Raw genomic sequence first — 18009 nt, 5'->3', positions numbered from 1 at the left:
AAACACATAAACTCACCAGTTTATAAAAACCAGTTGGATCTAAATCATTTTTTCTGACAAAATGGCATAAGGTTAAGATTTTTTTTAGTAGCCCATCTTATAAAGTCTGTGCACCCAATTTTCAGTAAGGCAGTTTGATTCAGTTATCAATATACTGGATTGTACAAACAACAGTTAACTGTGAAAATGTGACTGAAATATGTGAGAAGGCTGAAAACTTATGAGTTTAGAACTCTTATGAGTTCTTCTAACAAGGTATGACAGTAGTTTCTTGGACTCATTCTTTGTCGTTGAAGATAATGTCACCATTTCCTTTAGTATAGGGAGGGTGTCTTTATAGGAATTTTACATTTTACTTTTAAAAAAAGTATGAATGGCAAAAATATTTCTTAAAAAAATCTGGTTTTCAAGAGGGTTTATGTTTTTGATAAGCAGTCTGACAGAATAGCTAAGGATTTTGTAAAAAGAAGAGGTTAGCTAAGGGAACAATTAAGAGGAGGAATTGTAAAAGGGGAAGAAGAAAGTTCCAGAAATAAGAGCCCAAGCTTGCTTTGAGATATTTTGTGGCCAGGCAATCTTTGGGTCTTGACTGATTTTTTTTTTTTTCAGCTTCAAGGTATCAATGAGATGTGCGTATCTTATTTAGAGTCTACAATTTTATAGCCATGGTCAGCAGAGAGAGACCAAAAGGCCACAGGAGTCTACCCCTGTCAGTTCCCTGTGACCCTTCCTATATGACAAACACCAGGTCAGGGACTTTAACCAGACCCAGGCCCAAATGCCATCACCCAACAATGGGAAAGCTGTCTATTGTTCCAAATCTTGGAGGATCATATTTTATTCTACTTCTCCACTGACAGCCTCTTTTCCCACCACTCATACTGAAAAGTAATTGTCTGCACCAGCTTTAGGTATTCAAAACAGAAACACATTTTCTGATAGAAAGATTTGGAAAAATAGACAGCTTTATTTAGAGTCTGTAATTTTATAGCCATGGTCAGCAGAGAGTTCACCTGGCTGGTAACCCACAGGCCCAGGGGTGCCACCCTCAGAGAGCCTGAGGCAGCCCCGGGGTGAGCTCCGCCAGCCCACGTAGGGGCCCGAGTTGCAGCCACACATGCAGGCCACGTGGCAGCAGGGACAGAACAGCCCCGAGTGGCATGTTCTGGAGAGTGTCACCAAGGGGGGGAGGGGGAGGGGGGCGGTTTCCCACTGGCAGTTGTGCGCATGCGCAGTGACGGCTCATTGTCACGCGCACGTGAGCAGTTGCTTTAACGGTTCTGGTGGTGCTTGTGGTCGCTTGGCTGTGCTTGGTGCTGCCTGGCCATTTACAGCTGTCAGAAGTTGGAGACCAGGATTTCCCTTGTTGGAGGTCGTGGTAGATCGGATTGTCTTCACTGCACTGGACTCCCAAGGCGGGGAATAGGCAGGGGGTGGGCTGGGGTGGGGTGGGGTGGGGGTGCGGGTGGGCTGAGGTTCCCCCGAAACCGGCAGCCGCCACCATGAGGAAGATCTTCTGCTTTGGGGCAGACCAGGGTGGGCCGCCCTCCGGCCCCTCCAGCCACCATGGCCAGACCAGAGAGGGCCTGGAAGGCGAGGCTGGTGACAGCGCCTTCCTGCAGCCACGGTACCACATCTGGAAGAAAGATCTCGGCCAAATCCACCAAGCTGCCAGCGCCGGTGACGTCGCGAAAGTGGAGCAGATCCTTTCGCTGAAGAAAAAGGTCTTGGATGCCAGAGATAGAAAGAAGAGGTAATGGGCGCGGCCATCCCGGGTTGTGGGGGAGATGCCTTTCCCAGACTGGCAGGAGCCCGGGGAACTGGCGGTGAGGGAGCCCGGCTGTCCTCCCTGCGGGCTCCGCAGCACCTGGGACGTGGCACCTGGGAGGGGTCCGGCGCCAAGGCCAGCTTCATGGGCAGCAGCACAAAAACAGGACTTCAGCTGCTTCCCCGTCCACTCATGATTCCCCTTCTAGGACAGCTTCTTGCCAAGTTTAGTTACTTAACTAGCACAAGTATACACGGTGTTTTATTGTTAATGTACACATTTTAAATCATTATGTTATATACCTTATGGGAAGGTACATAGTGAGAGGAATAATAAGTATACTATAAATAATTCTGTGCTAAAACATCTTAGCAAGAAGTTCAATATCCATTTCATGTCACTGTACACCTATGAAAATGTGTTCTTTACTCAGGGAACTTAGAAGGAAAATTTGAGGTGGGTATATGGTACCATAGTCTTCAATAGGAAGACTCATTTTTCTGAAAATATGAGCTCTTTCTATTTTATCAATTTTACATGAGCTAAATAAATGTTATAAGGTTTCTAAATTTTTTAGTTAACACATGCTGTCTTGCTTTTACTATTGTGATGACATGAAGAAAAATTTTGTAATGGAGTAAGACTTGCTCTTCTAGGCATCCAAATATGCTATGAATTTCCACAAATTAATCATTTATTAGCAGTTGAAGAGATAGATAAATGAATGGAATAGAATAGAAAATCTAGAAACACCCAAATGTATGAAAGAATTTAAAACTTGATGATGGTGACAAATCAAACAAGATAAAAACTGACGTCTAATTTAAAATTGGGCAAAGTACTTTTTTTTACAGATCTACAAGTGACCTACAAACATAAGAAAAAATATTAAGTGTCCCTGCTAAGAGAAGGATTTTAAGTTAAAAGAGAAATGAGATACTGTTAATCTATCCTCGAAGTTTGTAAGAATGAAGACATTAAATACTAATATTAAACATGGAAAATACTTATACTGGTGCTTACATTTTATGTTGCTGATTTCTTTTCAAATAGACAACTTGGTGGTAACTACATACAAAGGAGACGGACGCGCTGCCTACTACACTAAGGAGGCAACTGGAAGTACACATTTAAAAATTGTATATGCCCTTTACCCATCAATTGCTTTACAGTAAAATATCCTCAAGAAATAGAGATCATACAATTTGTTTTTCTCAGCACTTAAAATAATACGGTTTTAAGAGGAATGCATATGATGGCTTTATAAATCAATTAGATTGTGTCCATAGATGGAATAATATGTCACCATAGAAGGTGGCATAGGTACATATGTGTGCTGACATGTAAAGAGTATTTAGGTATATCAAGTAAGAATAAAAGTCAATTTGATTATTATACATATACACAAACACACTGTGGTCTCATGTTAGCTTAAAATATGTACACAATGTGGTAAAATTTGTTATTTCTGGGCAATTAGCATGTACGATTTAAAAGTTCTAGTAAAAGTTTGTCATTAAGAATATAATCCCTGGGAAGAGCAGTTATATGAATCTTGCACAGATAGAAGTAATTTCTTAATTTCTATGAATTTATTTTAAAATTATTTTGTGGATTGGAATATTCCACCAACTTTTATCCCTTCAGAAGTAAAGGGAATCTTTTCAGCTGTGCTTGAAGATTTTATTACATACACAGTTTTTTAATGTGCATCCGTTTTGTTATATAATTTATTACTTACATGCAAAAATTTTAGATGAATCATTATAATTTAGGTGTATCATTATGAAAATGAAAAATAGGAAATATAAATGTTACTATTACAAAGGTATTACTTTATAGGGGTTTTCTTTCAAAATATTTAACTCTTGTACTCTGTTTTCTCAATGCATTTATTCATCAAACATACTATGAAGACCTGTTATGTAGCAGACGTATTCTACTAACTTTCAGGACACATCCATCCTTAAAACTATTTACCTGACCAGCCTGAGCAATTTGAGAAATTTAAAATTGGAGGATTAGGACTTAATTTCAGTTAAAGTCATTGCTCACTCCTTTCAAACAAAAGCATTTCTGAAGGTAGACAATTGTAAAAGATGACTTTAACTGCCCTTTTAAAATTTGTAACAGTATTAATTATTAACATTAAACGTTCAAAATATCTGATTCTCACACAGTGTATAAATCTATATATTGAACAAATGGGGCATACCTATTCATTCTAGTCCTGAGTTTCTTTTGCTCTGAAGTTATTTGAAAATCAAAGTAAGAATTATTTGGTTTTAAAAATTTTGTTATTTCAACCTTCTTTTCCATAGTACTTTTAAGAACTGAAACTTACATAACTGCCAGTGAAATAACTAGAACTTCCATAGACCTATTGTATATGCCCTATTTCTCTTAATGTAAGGCAGCATTGATTTTGTGATGTCCCGTTATTTTGCTTATCAATGAGATAATTTTTCTATGCTGCCCATTGTAGTTGAAATAAATTATGAATAAGAGGTGCTGTTCCAGTATCAGTGATGTTAAAATGTGAGAAAATGAGCACCCTAGCAGCACTGAAATACAATGTTATCTCTAGTCTTTAAATAAATCACAATGTAGGCATAATTGCATTATTTTGCTTAATTAAAATGTTATCTTTGTTAAGCAGTAGTAATAATTACATTATGTAACAGTCATTGAGCTGTTATTTGCATTAGGAACTGTTCCACATACTTCGTACAGATTCTCATTTGAGCATCACAGTGATGTCCTATGAGATAGCTACTATTTTTTTCTTTTTGCCTATTTTATTGAAGAGGAAATTGAGGCACAGAAGGGCTAAGTGATAGATAATAAGTTTTTTTTTTTTTTTTTTTTTTAGGCAGAGTCTCACTCTGTTGCCCAGGCTCCAGTGCCATGGCATCAGCCTAGCTCACAGCAACCTCAAACTCCTGGCCTCAAGCAATCCTTCTGCCTCAGCCTCCTGAGTAGCTGGGATTACAGGCATGTGCCACCATGCCCAGCTAATTTTTTCTGTATATTTTTAGTTTTCCAGCTAATTTCTTTCTATTTTTAGTAGAGACAGGGTCTCGCTCTTGCTCAAGCTGATCTCAAACTCCTGAGCTCAAATGATCCACCTGCCTTGGCCTCCCAGAGTGCTAGGATTACAGGCATGAGCCACCGTGCCTGGTCAATAGCTCATAATTGATAGAGCTTAAAGTAGGATGCAAATCCAAGTTGAACTGATACCAAGAGCCAATCTCTTTCTATTAAAATAGGCTGCTCTTTTATTAATCTAGTGAGGAATAGCAGCTAATAAATATTGTACTTTCTTCACAAGAAAATTAAATATTTGCTTTAAAGGTAGAAGAAAACATGCTGTTTAATATTTATAATTACACGAATCATTGTATATTTTAAGGTAGTGCACTACAATTTCCTAAAAATCTCTCTCACTTTCATAGGACTGCTCTCCATTTGGCCTGTGCCAGTGGCCATCCAGAAGTAGTTACTGTCCTGGTGGACAGAAAATGCAAGCTCAATGTCCCCGACAGTGAAAAAAGGACAGCTCTGATTAAGGTATATAGCAGCCACCTATTGCAGCATGAGACGGATTTCATTTCAATATACACAATAAAAACAAATTTGTTTCATTTAAATGTAACTAGTCGGTGGAATCTTTGGAATGTTTCTTTTGAACTCTTAGAATTTATGATCTATTTCTTGATCTGATACTGATAGGCGGTACAATGCCTGGAAGAGGAGTGTGCCACCATCCTGTTAGAACACGGTGCCGATCCGAATCACAGTGACGTGTATGGCAACACAGCTCTTCACTATGCTGTCTATGGCGACACCCCATCGATCGCAGCAAAGCTCCTTTCACATGGTGCAAATAAAGAAGCCATAAACAAGGTAGAGATCAATGAACTGTATTTGAAAAATATCAAATGGTGACATATGTAACTGTCAATTTTCCATATTTGGAAGCTCAAACGTTCCGTGAATGAAAATATTTTGAAATACCTTAATTGTCTTAAAATTTTACTTAAAATGTTTATACATTTAAAGAAGCATTAGAAGATGCAGTTTTCTTTTCTACATTCATGGTTAATATTTGTGAAAACCCTGCATTTGTTAAAGGAAAACTTGTTAACTTTTTTTTGAAACAAGTGTTGTGTTTTGTTTGTTTGTTTGTTTGTTTTTTCTATTTAGTATAAAACAACCCAGGGGACCCAAATTTGCCCTGCAAATACGCTTTATCTTATACCTGAAAACTAAAGCATTATATAGTAAATGGAAGTCTTGCTGCTGCTGACAGGTTCCTTAGAAATGCAATTTATATCAAAGTGACTTATCTCTAATTGGCAAGTCGTAAGAGAGAGAAATGGAAAGGGAAAGAGAGAACAGTCAGAAATATGCAGGAAATTTGGAAATTAGGTAATTTGCGGAAAATACAATGAAGAGTTTTTTGTGTGTTTACTTGTCTGTTTGTTCTTGGTTTCTATGTTTAGACAAAGTGCTCTTCAGTTTTACGGAAAGTAATTCTTAGTTTGGGAAAGAGTGTTAGGGAGTTGTAAACTTGCCCAGAAATCAGTGTCAGGAGGACTCTGAGGAAAGCAGATTGGCAGTGAATAGGTGGTGAGGATGTGGGAAAGACTTGAGAAGAGGGAAGAATATCCTGCTCTTGCCCAGGCAGCCACTTATCCTCCTCTTGCAGAAACAGCCACTTCGACAAGACTCTACTAGAATTTCTTGTTGGGAAGGTGGAAGGTACAAAACTTATAAATAGCAAAATCAAGTTGCATTTTGAGTTTCTTAGTCCCTGTTCTAACCCTGTGCAGCAAGACTAAATGGAGTTTTCAGCAAATGACTCCATCTCTTACTATTTCCTGTTTTGGGCCAGATCTCCAAGTGATAAAGGGCCTTGGCCATGTGAGAGAGACAGGACACTGAAGTGACTGCCTGCTCTGCTAGTGCTCAGCTAGAGCCATGTCACAGTGACCGGGGAACATTTTTTAACAATCTAGAAGTCTAGGCTCAGCCCTGCAGATTTTAATTTAGTAAATCTAAGAAGGCCTGGATATGTATATTGAAACATTTCCTCAAAGCTGGGTGCAGAAGCGTGTGCTTGTTGTCCCAGCTAGTCTGGAGGGTTGAGGCAGGAGGATCACTTGAGCCCAGGAGTTTGAGTCCACCTGTGCAACATAGTCAGACCCTCTCTGTAGCCAATAAAAATACTTTTCTTCAGATTCTGATGCATTCCTATTTAAGAACCACTGAATAAACAAATATAATATAGAAATTCCCATGTTTCAAAAACATAAGAAATCTCCAGAAGAATTGGAGATTGATAGATGCTACTTCCTTCAAATCTCTCCTTTCTAATAATATTAGCCTGACTTTATCTGCCTCTCTCTAGCTCTGTGGCTGAGCAGTTCCAAAGAATATTATTGGCAACATCTATCAGCTTATGGAATAACACCCGTTTCCTGCTGTTTAGCAATCATTCACTGCCAGTCAGAGGGTCTTTAGAAATCTGCTTATGGACAGTCTTTCAATAAGTAGTAACGGGCCCTTTCGGGATTTCACATTTCTTTGTTATCATTCAGGGGATTAGTTCAACAAATGTTTACTACAAGCAAGGCGTTCTCAGTTAGCACAGTAGCAAATCTTGAATCTTTTATTCAGGTACAGCTGTATTATGGACTATCTCAGTATGTCTGTTAAGTTCATACAGCTTTGACATAGTGAGGATGGCAGTTTTCAACACTTAAAAGCATGAAGTTTCCAAGAACACAGAGAGGAATTCTTTTAATAATTTAGTTTTAGCAGTCTGTGAACTAGTTAACCATTTGGGTAACAATCTGGGGAAAATAAACACAAGTAGATAGTAAACGAATAGATGTTTGAAAAATTCTTGTTGTGGGTATTATAAATCTTAATAGCAATTTTTATTCCATATTGGGGCTTGATATTTTGGTAAAACCTATGACACTAAAGAAAACAAAGATTTCACATGCAAGTACTTGCTTTATACATGACTATTTGGAAACATCATTAGTGAATTTTAGAACATGAGACTATAGTCAAAATGCAGCCCATAAGTAGATTTACTTTGCCTCGATAAGTTGAGTCCGCATGTAAAATTTGGGAGACATGCAGGAACCTGGGTTTCAGGCTTCCCTAAAGAGTCAAGCCTATTGTCCCTTGAGCTCATATGTTTGCTGTGCTGTGCAGAATCTTCCCCCTTTATACAAGGTGTATGTTCTCCAGTTTGCTACTGTGCCTATCTAGGTATTTCACAGGCTCAGGACATCTACTTGCCTACCTAAGCATTTGAGAGGACAAAGCTTGTTTTTTAGTATTTTTTGAAATAATTTCAAGGTTTTCAAGACAGTTTATACTTGTTTAGAATGTATGTCATCTATATTATAATATACATTTATCCATTAGTAATATGGTTGAATTTTAGAATATAGAAATTTTTTAAAAAAAATCAAGTTTTTATTATATATACCATAAAAAATCATCATCCTATTGGAATACCTATAAGCTTTTTAGGTTACACATGGTGAGAACGCTGAATCCTAACCACTAGACCACGAGGGAACTTTACCCATGGTTATAGTTGGCTAGGCTGTGTGTAATGAAGACAGCATTATATCTTTCTCCTCAGCATAAACTCTATAAAATGCAAATGATTTAGTGGCTTCCATTGTGCTAGCAATAATCCATATAGATCAGTATTAGAACTCTAATTGATAAGCCATTATATTTTTATTTCTGATTTATATTTTGCATGAAGTAAAAACCAACTCGAGTACCAATTAAAATAGAAATCAGAATACAAGTGGATTAAAATAAATCAGATAGGCATTAGCATCCCAGGATCATCAGGATAATTGAGGAAAAAAATCATAGTGAGCCTTCTAATAACTAAGATAAAAATCTGTCACCTTGTCACAGGAGAAACAACATGGACCATGAAATAATGAGTTGAAATTCATTTGAAACCTCTCTCTTTTATTCAGAGCCCATTTCCTTAGTGACCCTTTGGAGAAGCAGTACCTGACATTGGTACCCTGGTGTCCTACACTACTGTTAGAAGAGAATCACATGAGTTTGTATCACCTGGAGGAAACCTCCACATTCACTGGAAAGTTCTTAAAACTGTATCTCTAAAGATTTAATTCTTCACATGTTGTTTACCAAAAAAACTAAATAATAATAATACTTGTCAAATAGAGATCAGGCAAAGCTTGAGAGATTTCTTTAATACTGGACATACGATGCACAGTTTTGCAGTACTCTAGCCTGGATGGTCATGGAATCTTCCTTTTGGGGTACAGTGTTTAACTTATGGTATCTAAATACTCTTTGGAATATCATTTAAAAAACATTGCTTTAGGTACAATAATTGATATTAATTCAATAAAAATCCTTGAAGCATTTATTACTACATCTTAGGGTTTGTAAATATGGAGATAAAAGATACAGCCCCTGCCCCCAAGAAGCTCTTGGTTTAGATGGAAAACAATAAAATAAGTACAGCATATCATGGTAAATGTTGTGATAGAAACAAATATTCTTAGAACCTGGAAACGTTTGAAATGAGTTTTGGAGATGGCAGGAGTTAGCCTGGAGAGGCAGAGGAGGGGAGTTTCTAAGGGAAGGAGCAGAACAGATGGGTGAGTGGATGAAACTACCTTTCATTTACTTTCTGTATGATACATTTAAGTCCATAGGCTCTTACATCAAATGTTCAGTTCAGTTGAGAAATATGAAATTTTTTGAATGATAAATTGATTTTTCTGTATTACAGGATCACCTCACTCCACTTCTACTTGCTGTAAGTGGAACTAAAGAGGAAATGGTAGAATTTTTGATACAGAAGAATGCAGATATAAATGCAGTAGATAAAATGAACAGGTATAGTATTTAGTGGTTTTTTTTTAAATGTGAATGTTATTTTAGGGTAGTAAGAGTCACTCAAGTCAGAATTATTAAATGAATGAGAAGATTAACATAACTGTTGAGAGGATAGAGTGACAAATATCAACACAAATCATCACTTAGGTAGAAAAGCAATTATTTGGACTGGGGAACCTAAAGAACAATATGCAGTAGGATTCATCATCTCTCATGATACTGACTGATATTTGTTATTTGTAATCTGATGTTTTTGATCATGTGATCTTATATCACCTAAAGAGGTTCCATATTAGTTTTATTGAAGTGTGGACTTTACCTTTTAGATCACTTTATGACTCAATATTGACCTTCTTAATACTTTTATAGTATTTTTTTAACTTCTTCTTATAGAGTTTTCCTTCAAAAATGCTATATGAAACATAAATAGAAGTTGAAAATCATTTTTTCTTTGGGACCACTCTTTTGCCTTAAGTGCTTTCTTTGAAAAATATTGATGTTAGGTGATCTGTAAAGGATTATTAATTGCTATAACTAGATACTGTGGGTTCATCAGTTGTTTTCCTTTTTCATTTCTAATGTATTTTGATTTTTTCTTTTTAATTGTCATGAGAAAAGGGAGAAAGACAACTTTAAGTGGATAAAATTTTTCTTTAATGAAGATAAGTCATAAGTGGATGATAAAGGGAAGAGACAGCTTTTCATTCATATAAAACCGGGTTTAAATTGTAGCTTTCCCACTTGCTAGGTGTGCGACCTTGGGAAGACCGCTTCCCACCAAATGTGTATTCTAATATGAGAAGGAGAATAACACTATGCCCTTCCAGGGTGGTTGTGTACAAGTAAGATTATATATAGAACATTGAATTTAGTCCCCAGCACATGCTCATCAACATCATTAACTGAAACTACTATGGCTACTATTTTCACCATTACTATTAATGTTATTGTTTAAGCCTGCAGATAGCTCTTACTTAACTGACCCCTAGTTGACTCTGAATTACAGTCCATTATGTCAAAATAGGGAAGACATGGAGCATACTTCATGCAATGCTTTGCTTACTTTAGATAAGTGATCTCAGCAGAGAATGACCAACTTCTACTATGTTATACCTTAATGGGACAAGAAGCTACGTTTTTGTCCCTTCCTTTTAACCTAGGTGGTAATTTACAAAGAGGCACGCTTGAGCACCCAAGATGCTTGTGTCTGTTAGTACATATAAAAGGTTAATTCTATACTGATAGGCAAAATATTCAGCTGGCAATGTATATCAAATTAGCATTTTAAATAACTTTATTAAAGTTCCCAAGGGTGAGGTTATCTCTTTGTTATTTTAGAACGGCCCTCATGCTTGCTGAACATCATAACTCACCAAGTATACTACACCTTCTTGAGGAAGGTATGGATGTTTTTTCTGAAGATATCTCTGGAAGGACTGTTAAGGATTATGCCACTACTAGTGGTTTTAATACGTAAGTATTTACATTAAAAGACCAGTGAACACTAAATCAAGGTTTAAAATACTTTCAAATTTTGTATCTTATACATCAGGTGAGATTTCATAGTGTGTTTCAGGTAGTGTTGGAATGGCAGTGAATTAGTCGAATTCATCAGCCAGAAATCAAACAAAAGGCTAAACTAGTTAGAAGTAGTAATGGGCACAGAATTCATCATCTCAAGACTTTCAAGAAACCTTTATCATCAGGGATGGTATCAGCATCATCCATTTCATTTGAAGAATAACTCTTGTGCATGGGATAATATGCCACATGTTTGATCCTTCTAATTAGTTATTTGGTCTTGAAATGTCTACTTGACAGATAATGTTGTAGTGTCTTCTAGGGGCTATTTCCTATAGCCTCCTCCTTGAATTTTTCAGGAAATGAAATGGTTCTCTAAATGCAAAGAAGACAGTTCTTTTTACAAGTCTGAGAGAGGGGAATGAAAGGACACTTCAATCATTCTATTGTATCATTTATTCTGTTATTCCATTTGACACTGGTCTTGCTGTCTGGAAATGATTGACCTTTGCAACCAGGATGCCCTTACAGATTCAGATCCCTCAGTCTTCATATGGTGATCCATATTTAGACTTCAAGGCTACATACACATTTTTTGAGTTCGTGCACATATGCTCAACCATTGTTCCTAAACCACCAGTACCCTGCTCTGGCAGCTGGGCCTCCTAGCTAGAGCCACACACGTAGTGAGCAAAATGGCCCTCCTCCACACTCCAAACCTTATGTGGAGCCCTCATCTCAGCCTAGACTTAGCGTAGGTCTTTATGGTAAGTTATCCTTTGATGCCCCTGATTGTCTTCCCTCTAGCAAACAGTTGAGATTGTTCTAAACTGTCAGAGAGTTTCAAATATCATTATAGGAAAACATTAGAACTTCCTTTTTTCTTTGCTACCAATTTGTATGCCAAGGCTCCTTTTGCCTGTGTTTAGTGCCTTTTTTTTAAGTATTGGAAAGTCACATTTCATCCTTCTGCAGAGTAATGGTCACTAACTTGTATCTGGTCTCTCAAGTGATGTGTTTTCCATAATAATGAAAATCTCCCAAGCTACTTGGACCTGTACCTGAGGTTTCTTAAATTCTTTCAAATTCTACCTCTTAGGGAAACCATTCATCAGAATTCTCTGAGCTAAAGGTAGGTTAATTGTTTGGCTTTTCTGTTAATACAATACATACATACATACATACATACATACATACATACATACATACAGGAGGTTGATTGGATTTAACAGGGCCAAACCTCATCCCTGACTCATCAGTGTCCATATAGGGCTTTGTGCTTGCTTCATCAACACATATACGAAAATTGAAAGAATATAAAGAAGATTACCACGGTCCGTGCCCAAGGATGACATGAAAATTTATGAAGCATTCCATATTCTGTGCAGTCCTGTGAACATCATTTGACTATTTGCTGACTAGCTCTGAGGAAACAGTGTATGTCAAAGCAAAACAGGTGTGACCTAATATTAAGATTGTGAGTTTCACTAACAAGAAATTTGTGTAAAGTGATGTATGAAATGACAGTGGAGTTGAGTGTTGAGCAACATGTATAATGTCATATGCAAATATGTTGTTGGTACTGGTCTCAGACATGAGAAAATATGAACCAGAATCTCCTTCATTGAATCTAGTAAAAATAAAAGCAAGGTTTTGCCTTCCCCATCACTTGGAGAGAACATGGAGATTAAGCATCTTGCTAACGAAGATCTGCTGGTTCAGAGTTTGAGTAGGTAGAGAAGGAATAGTAGCAGTCCAAGGCAGGTCTTGACATTTGTTGATTATTCTGCCTTTGGTGTGATTGATTAGCTCAGTAATGGGGGTAGAGTTATGTTATCTAATTTAATGAGATAATATATTTATTAATAAATTTTGTCACAAATTATGAAATAGCTGAGATACCCTGAATTACAAGCCACAAAGAATAGGACAACTAATAATCAAAATTAGGACTTAATAACATTTTCTTGAAACTTCAACATTTCATTTAATATTGCAGTCTAGGGAAAAATGCAGAATGGGTTGTATTTGGGATTCTAAAATAATTTCAGCAATCAAATTAAAGAACAAAGTAATCCATTACTTGACTATTTCTTCAAGCATTGTAAAAATGTTATAGTATTAATATTAAATATTTATAAAAATGTCTATTAAGAGTGACATAAGGAAGAAAAATCGTCATGTTTTGAAGACATTGAGCCTAAGACAAGCAACTTTTCCATGAACAAATAGCTGTTGGTCATAGCACCTAAGACTTCTTTTAAGTTCAGGACACTTTTTGTTATGTCAAGCGTACTCTAGTTTGTTGACTGAACTATGCTGCTCACACTTCATGAGGACTTCACCTTAGTTTTTTATTCTTTAAATCAAAGCATAATAAGTTTGCAGTGCTTACAGATTTGAAGTGTGTGGGCTAATTAAAGTTCTGATATTAGCCCTGATTTTGTTGAAATACTGTGAGAATTTCACATATTTGGTAAATGTTTTCATATCAGCATTAAAATAGTAATATTACTTATTACATTTTTATACATAGCATTCACCACCAAATTTCAGAATATAAAGAAGAAAAGATAACTGACGATCTTTCTGAAAACAGCAATCCAGGTAAGACTTCTGATAGTGAATTACTCTTGGTCGTTCTACCATGGATAAAAAAATAAAGAGTAAGGAAGTTTTGAGCACAAAAAGGGCAGTTAAAAAGTCAATGTGTAAATTGTGTGCATATTTTAAAAATTTGTTTCTTAGTAATCTAGAATTCGGAATTATGTAAGAAGTTAATTGTAGGGAGTTTATAATCACAAACACTATTGTCTAAAAAAAGTCTTCATTTAATTATGGTCCCTAAAATGCTCTATGATATTTTTGTATAAATAATAAAATAGGTTTTAAAGTTAGTATGTTATATGTTTCCTCTGTGGTGACATTATAATCAATTGGATTTCTTATTAAAATGAGTTATTTATATTTTATAATAAATGTTTCTGTCTAGGAAATGAATATTAATTAGAGTTGCCCTGAACATTGCAGGGGTTAGGGGCACCAATTTCCTGTGTGGTGAAAAATTTGCGTGTAACTACTGGCTCCCCCAAAACTTTACTAACAGCCTACTGCTGAGCAGAAGCCCTACTGTTAACTTAAGCAGTCAGTTAAAACGTTGTGTATATGTATCATACATTATATTCTTACAATAAAGAAAACTAGAGAAAATAAACCATTATTAAGAAAATCATAAGGAAGAAAAACTATTTACTATTCATAAAGTGGAGGTGGATCATAAGAAAGGTGTTCATTCTCATCGTATGCACACAAGGTAGGCTGAGGAGGAGGAATAGAAGTTGGTGTTGTTGCTTCTGTGTGGCAGAGGCAGAAGAAAATATGCATATGAGTTGCTCCCTATATTTCAAATCCTTGTTGTTCAGTGATCAAGGGTATTACATAGTGTTTCCTGTCACTAAGGAAGTAATTATCTTTAATACTGGCAATTCAAAAATAGCTTTCTGGTGTGAACAAATAGCAATAAGAACTGTAAAAAGTAGCCAGTGTGCAGTAGTGTCAGAAGAAGATTCTTTTTTAAAGATACTGAGTACAAAAGTCAGATATTCCTTGTTGAGAAGCACAAGTTATCTTACATATTTTTATACTAACGTGGTCTCACTATTATCGACCTCATCCCAAATAAATTGAAACTGCATGAGATATATTTACTTTGTTAAAACAAGATATATATTCTTCTATCTGCCAGATAACTATCATGATAACAGTAATTTTATTAGAATAGGATACCCTGTTACCATTAGGCAAAAGATTACCATAGTCAGTATTCCAACAGACTTATTTTGGGCTCAACAAATTGTAATAAAAGTACACAAACATTTCACAATAGCAAAAATGGTACTATTCTCCCTAGGTGTGACAACTTAAGCACCTGCTAATCTGAAGTGTACGAGACACCTTTAATTTAGTACGTCTTTAAGAAAGAGCCTTTATAAGTTAGGTTTTGCAAGTTGCAGTAGACAATGATAGATGTAGTTTCAGTCCTTAGGGTTCTCATAATAAAATAGAGCTGTCCTAGGAAGTAATGTCTGTGTTTTTTCAACAGAATTGTCAAAAATCATTTTCAATCATTTACTTTCTTGACCAATTGACAAATAACGCTCAAGAGTCTTTTAGGCAATAAGCATTTTTGTTATGTTACCAAATACAAATGTCTAAGAAATACACTCAAAAGCTTTATATTTTTATTGTCATTTTTATTATTTATTACTTTATTCAGTGCTTGCTATGTGTCTGATGCCCTCTGTGAGCTCATAACTACCATTTCTAATGTACTTACCATGTTACATATGTGCAAGGCAGTTCAAGTCCACAGCAAGGAATTCATGCTTTAAAAAATTGGGTAACATGTCAGGTAAGCTTGCCAGGTAGAGTGGCAGAAGAATGATGCTTGGCAGAAGGAACAGCTGACAAGATTGCATGTTTGGCAGAAGGATCAGCAAGTGCAAAATCTGAGATCCATGTGTGAACTTTGCAGGGTGTGTGAGCAGTTCAGTTTTGCTTGTGCAAAAAGCATAAAATTGTAATGGTTGGGAATGAGATGAACACTTAGCTAAGACAAGATTGTGGAAGGCTTTTTAATGCTTCCACACTAAAAAGTAGAAATGGAGAGATCTTATTTTTTAGGCCATGGGAAATTTCTCAGGTTGAATGCATTTGGCTGCAAATAATAGATGACCTAAGGAACAGAGGCTGAAACAATAGAAACCAAGTTGTTTTGGTGGTTCCGTAATGCCACCAGGATCCACTTTGTTGTCCCTCTTTCAGGGGTGCTCTTGGCACTGTTGTGCTTATGGCTCCTTTCCTGGTTGGCTCATTAGCACCAGTTCCAAACACAATGTTCTTACAAGACACTATCTAAAGGTGGGAAGGGCTGCTTTTCTTCATATGTTTTTTGTAACTCAGGAGAAAAGTGGGAAGGATGCAGTGGTCTCCCTGTAACATTTTATCAGGTGGGTCACACCATATGCTCATTTTTAAATCAGTCACTGGGAAACAGATGTAATTACTGTGATTAGCTTAGAATAATTATTTCTCTTTTTGGAGCCAGGGAGGGGTATTAAAATGATAAATATTGAAATAGAATTGTGTTTCTCCAGCAAGAGACAAGAAGGAATGGCTACTGGGTAGGGAGCCATTAAAGTTTGTTGTAGTGATTCATTGAAGAATATTGAGCAGGGGAGTCTTAAGTTGGGATTTCAGTTTTAGGGCATTTTGTATATGGTCTAAATCAGGCATGGGCAAGCTTTGTCTGTAAAGGATCTAGTATTAAATATTTAAGGCTGTGTTATCTCTTTCACATCTACTCAACCCTGCCATTGTAGTGTGAAAGCAGTCAGAAAATATGTAAGCAGATGGGCATGACTGTGCTCCAGTAACATTTTGTTTTACAAACGATATGGCAGGCTTGATTTGACCTGTGGGCTATAGTTTGCTGACCCTTCATACAGAGGATCCATAGAATTTAATCTGGGAGACAAGGCAGCTTTTGCAGTAGTCCAAACCATAGTTTCCTGGTTACCAGTCCTTACACTAGTATGAACCTATTATGAGGCTTTCACCTGTCCTTGGTGAAGTAGTTAGCAAGGTGGGTTTATTCATTTTAAAATGTTGTATTTTTACTGGTATTAGACCTTTTTCATTTGTTTTGCTTAAAATATTTTTTTCATGTAAGAAATAGTAATAATTGTTTCTGGTTTTGGTTCTTCTTTTCCCTGTGAAAGCCATCAGTTAAGAACCCATGCTTACCCTGGAACTATAAACATAAAATGAAGTTAATTAAAACTTAAGAAGTATGATTTAACTTATATTTGTCATGGCAGTGAAAATATAAAGCAGACACAGAAGGGAGGTACAGTTAATATGATTTAGTGATTACTGAATGTAAAAGTTAGGGGGTGGAGAGAAATTTCAGATGAGGCATAGGTTTCCGGGTTGGGCATTAACATTTAAACTGGATAGGAGGAAGGAGTAAGAATTGTCAGGTGCATAGAGAAGAGCAGCAGATCAACAAGGAAGATCAACACTTTTCTATAAATGTTGAGTTTCATGGATATTCATATAGAGTCTTTTTAGTGTTTTCCAGACTCCCAGAAGTAAAGCTGCTCTTCAGAATAAGTCACATTGTTTATATGAAGAGTTTTTAGGCACAGTGTGCCGCTCTTTTCACTTAGGGAATGGTGGGAACCCTCTCAAGGCCAATGTCCCGGATCCCAGCCATGGGCCAGCCCTGCAAGCAGGCCTTTCTAAGGATGGCAGTCTCATCCTTGCTGTATAAAATCTGTTCTGCACAGCAGTTACACCCCAACTTAATTTTTGGTGGTTTTAAAATTTTATTTAATAGCAGATAATATAATGATATAGCATAACATGGTAGTTGTTTTAGTTACATGATCCATATTAAGTTGCAATGCTGTTTACTTTTTTTTTTTTTTACTGTTAATGAATGTTTAACAGATATTTGCACATAAGTTACTATGGCAATTCAGGCACTTATTTTCTGTCCTTTTCATCTGATTAACATTTCAGTAAAATTTTAGGTAACATAAGTATAATGATTTCAGATTTAACATTAGAATAAAAATTCTCTTTTATGTTAACTATAGGAATGGTCCAGGTTCAATACATCTTATATGAATTCATTGTTTATAATTATTTTATTATTTATTGTCTTGCCTAAGTTACAATTAAAGTTATTTGATTTATGTATTTTTGCATATTTCAACTTGGGAGGTGATACA

The 18009-nt window shown here is 36.3% G+C and overlaps 1 protein-coding gene and 1 non-coding gene across 2 annotated transcripts; both read left to right on the top strand.

Annotated features, from left to right (window-relative positions):
• The first annotated feature begins 1502 nt into the window (after positions 1 to 1502).
• On the top strand, positions 1503 to 17546 carry LOC123637492 (putative ankyrin repeat domain-containing protein 20A5). Its single transcript, XM_045550650.1, has 7 exons — positions 1503 to 1753; positions 5224 to 5338; positions 5501 to 5674; positions 9585 to 9691; positions 11030 to 11164; positions 13749 to 13819; positions 17443 to 17546. The coding sequence occupies exons 1-7, from the start codon at positions 1503 to 1505 to the stop codon at positions 17544 to 17546; spliced, it is 957 nt and encodes a 318-aa protein (XP_045406606.1).
• Positions 12489 to 12595, top strand: LOC123637592. Its single transcript, XR_006734956.1, has one exon. It is a non-coding gene; the product is annotated as a U6 spliceosomal RNA (small nuclear RNA).
• Positions 17547 to 18009: the final 463 nt, after the last annotated feature.

This window comes from Lemur catta, chromosome 4, assembly GCF_020740605.2.
Source record: "Lemur catta isolate mLemCat1 chromosome 4, mLemCat1.pri, whole genome shotgun sequence".
Taxonomy (NCBI): Eukaryota; Metazoa; Chordata; class Mammalia; order Primates; family Lemuridae; genus Lemur; species Lemur catta.
This window is presented reverse-complemented; position numbering and strand designations above follow the sequence as displayed.

What these genes read in the sequence shown, in the direction of transcription:
- LOC123637492 (XM_045550650.1), top strand. Translation starts at nt 1,503, where the DNA reads ATGAGGAAGATCTTCTGCTTTGGGGCAGACCAGGGTGGGCCGCCCTCC. An exon ending in GCAGTAGATAAAATGAACAG is followed by an intron (nt 9,692 to 11,029) that starts GTATAGTATTTA and finishes TTGTTATTTTAG; the next exon opens with AACGGCCCTCATGCTTGCTG. An exon ending in ACTACTAGTGGTTTTAATAC is followed by an intron (nt 11,165 to 13,748) that starts GTAAGTATTTAC and finishes TTTTATACATAG; the next exon opens with CATTCACCACCAAATTTCAG.